General features: G+C 41.1%; 1 protein-coding gene across 1 annotated transcript in view; it reads left to right on the plus strand.

Moving 5' to 3' along the window:
* Window positions 1-891, plus strand: part of LOC119594438 (G protein pathway suppressor 2-like) — a gene marked incomplete at its 3' end in the record, with an annotated part of 24009 nt that overhangs the window by 18660 nt on the left and 4458 nt on the right. Inside the window, 1 exon segment of the mRNA XM_037943498.1 lies at window positions 410-637. Coding sequence (XP_037799426.1) covers window positions 410-637 — 228 coding nt within the window.

Raw genomic sequence — 891 nt, forward strand, 5'->3', positions numbered from 1 at the left:
ACTTAGAAAACATTCCATTATAAATACTTATATCCATGATGTTGTTAGCCATCCCTGGCGTGAACGCCAGCAAGCCGTGACGGCTATAGGTGTGCCTGGCATGAAGGGTCGGCTTTTCATGATGGTTATAGCCATACCCAGCAAAAAGAGGTTAAAGAGGTGATGGTAATTTTTTTTAGATTGGCTTTTGTAACTTACCTTTTGGATTTGTAAGATGCCTTTTTGATCACATTTTTAACTGCTCCACTTTTTTCTTCTTTTTACTAAGAATTGAGTGTTGTTGAATTCCCCATTAACTTGAGTAAGGATTTATTCTTGAATCCCTCAACTCTTAACCGGAACCACAAAGACTGCCAAGATATCACCACACTAACCATTTGTTTGTTTTCATCCCTTCACACATGAACAGAGGCTGGAACGGCGAGCAGTGTATACGTGACAGGTCAAGCGCCTTACTATCATGGGTCATCTCAGGCCCACAGCAGCTCGAGCCAATACCAGGCATCTTCCCAGACTGCAGCATACCTGCCGTCCGCTGCTCCCACCCTCACAAACACCCCTGTCCCCTCTCAACCCACACCTCCCCCTTCCCGAGATGATAAGCATCTGCAGCCAGTCTATATGCAGAGCAGCAGAGGTAAGGTTTCAGTGGTGGAAGAAATTTCTTGCACCATAGGGATATTTTTTGTTTTGAGGGTTTGTATGTGTATGTGTATTGTATGAGCTTGAGTGTAGGCCTTTATAACTAATAAAATATTTTTTTTTTTTTTCTTGCCCCTTCATTTTTCCTTACCATTCTTTTTTTGGGGGGTATCTTCTACTTACAGTTGAATGAACTTTTGAATTTGCAATGACAGATATTTACAATTAGTTATTTTAAGTATCATTTAG

The sequence above is a fragment of the Penaeus monodon genome, chromosome 33, assembly GCF_015228065.2.
Source record: "Penaeus monodon isolate SGIC_2016 chromosome 33, NSTDA_Pmon_1, whole genome shotgun sequence".
In the NCBI taxonomy this organism is placed as follows: Eukaryota; Metazoa; Arthropoda; class Malacostraca; order Decapoda; family Penaeidae; genus Penaeus; species Penaeus monodon.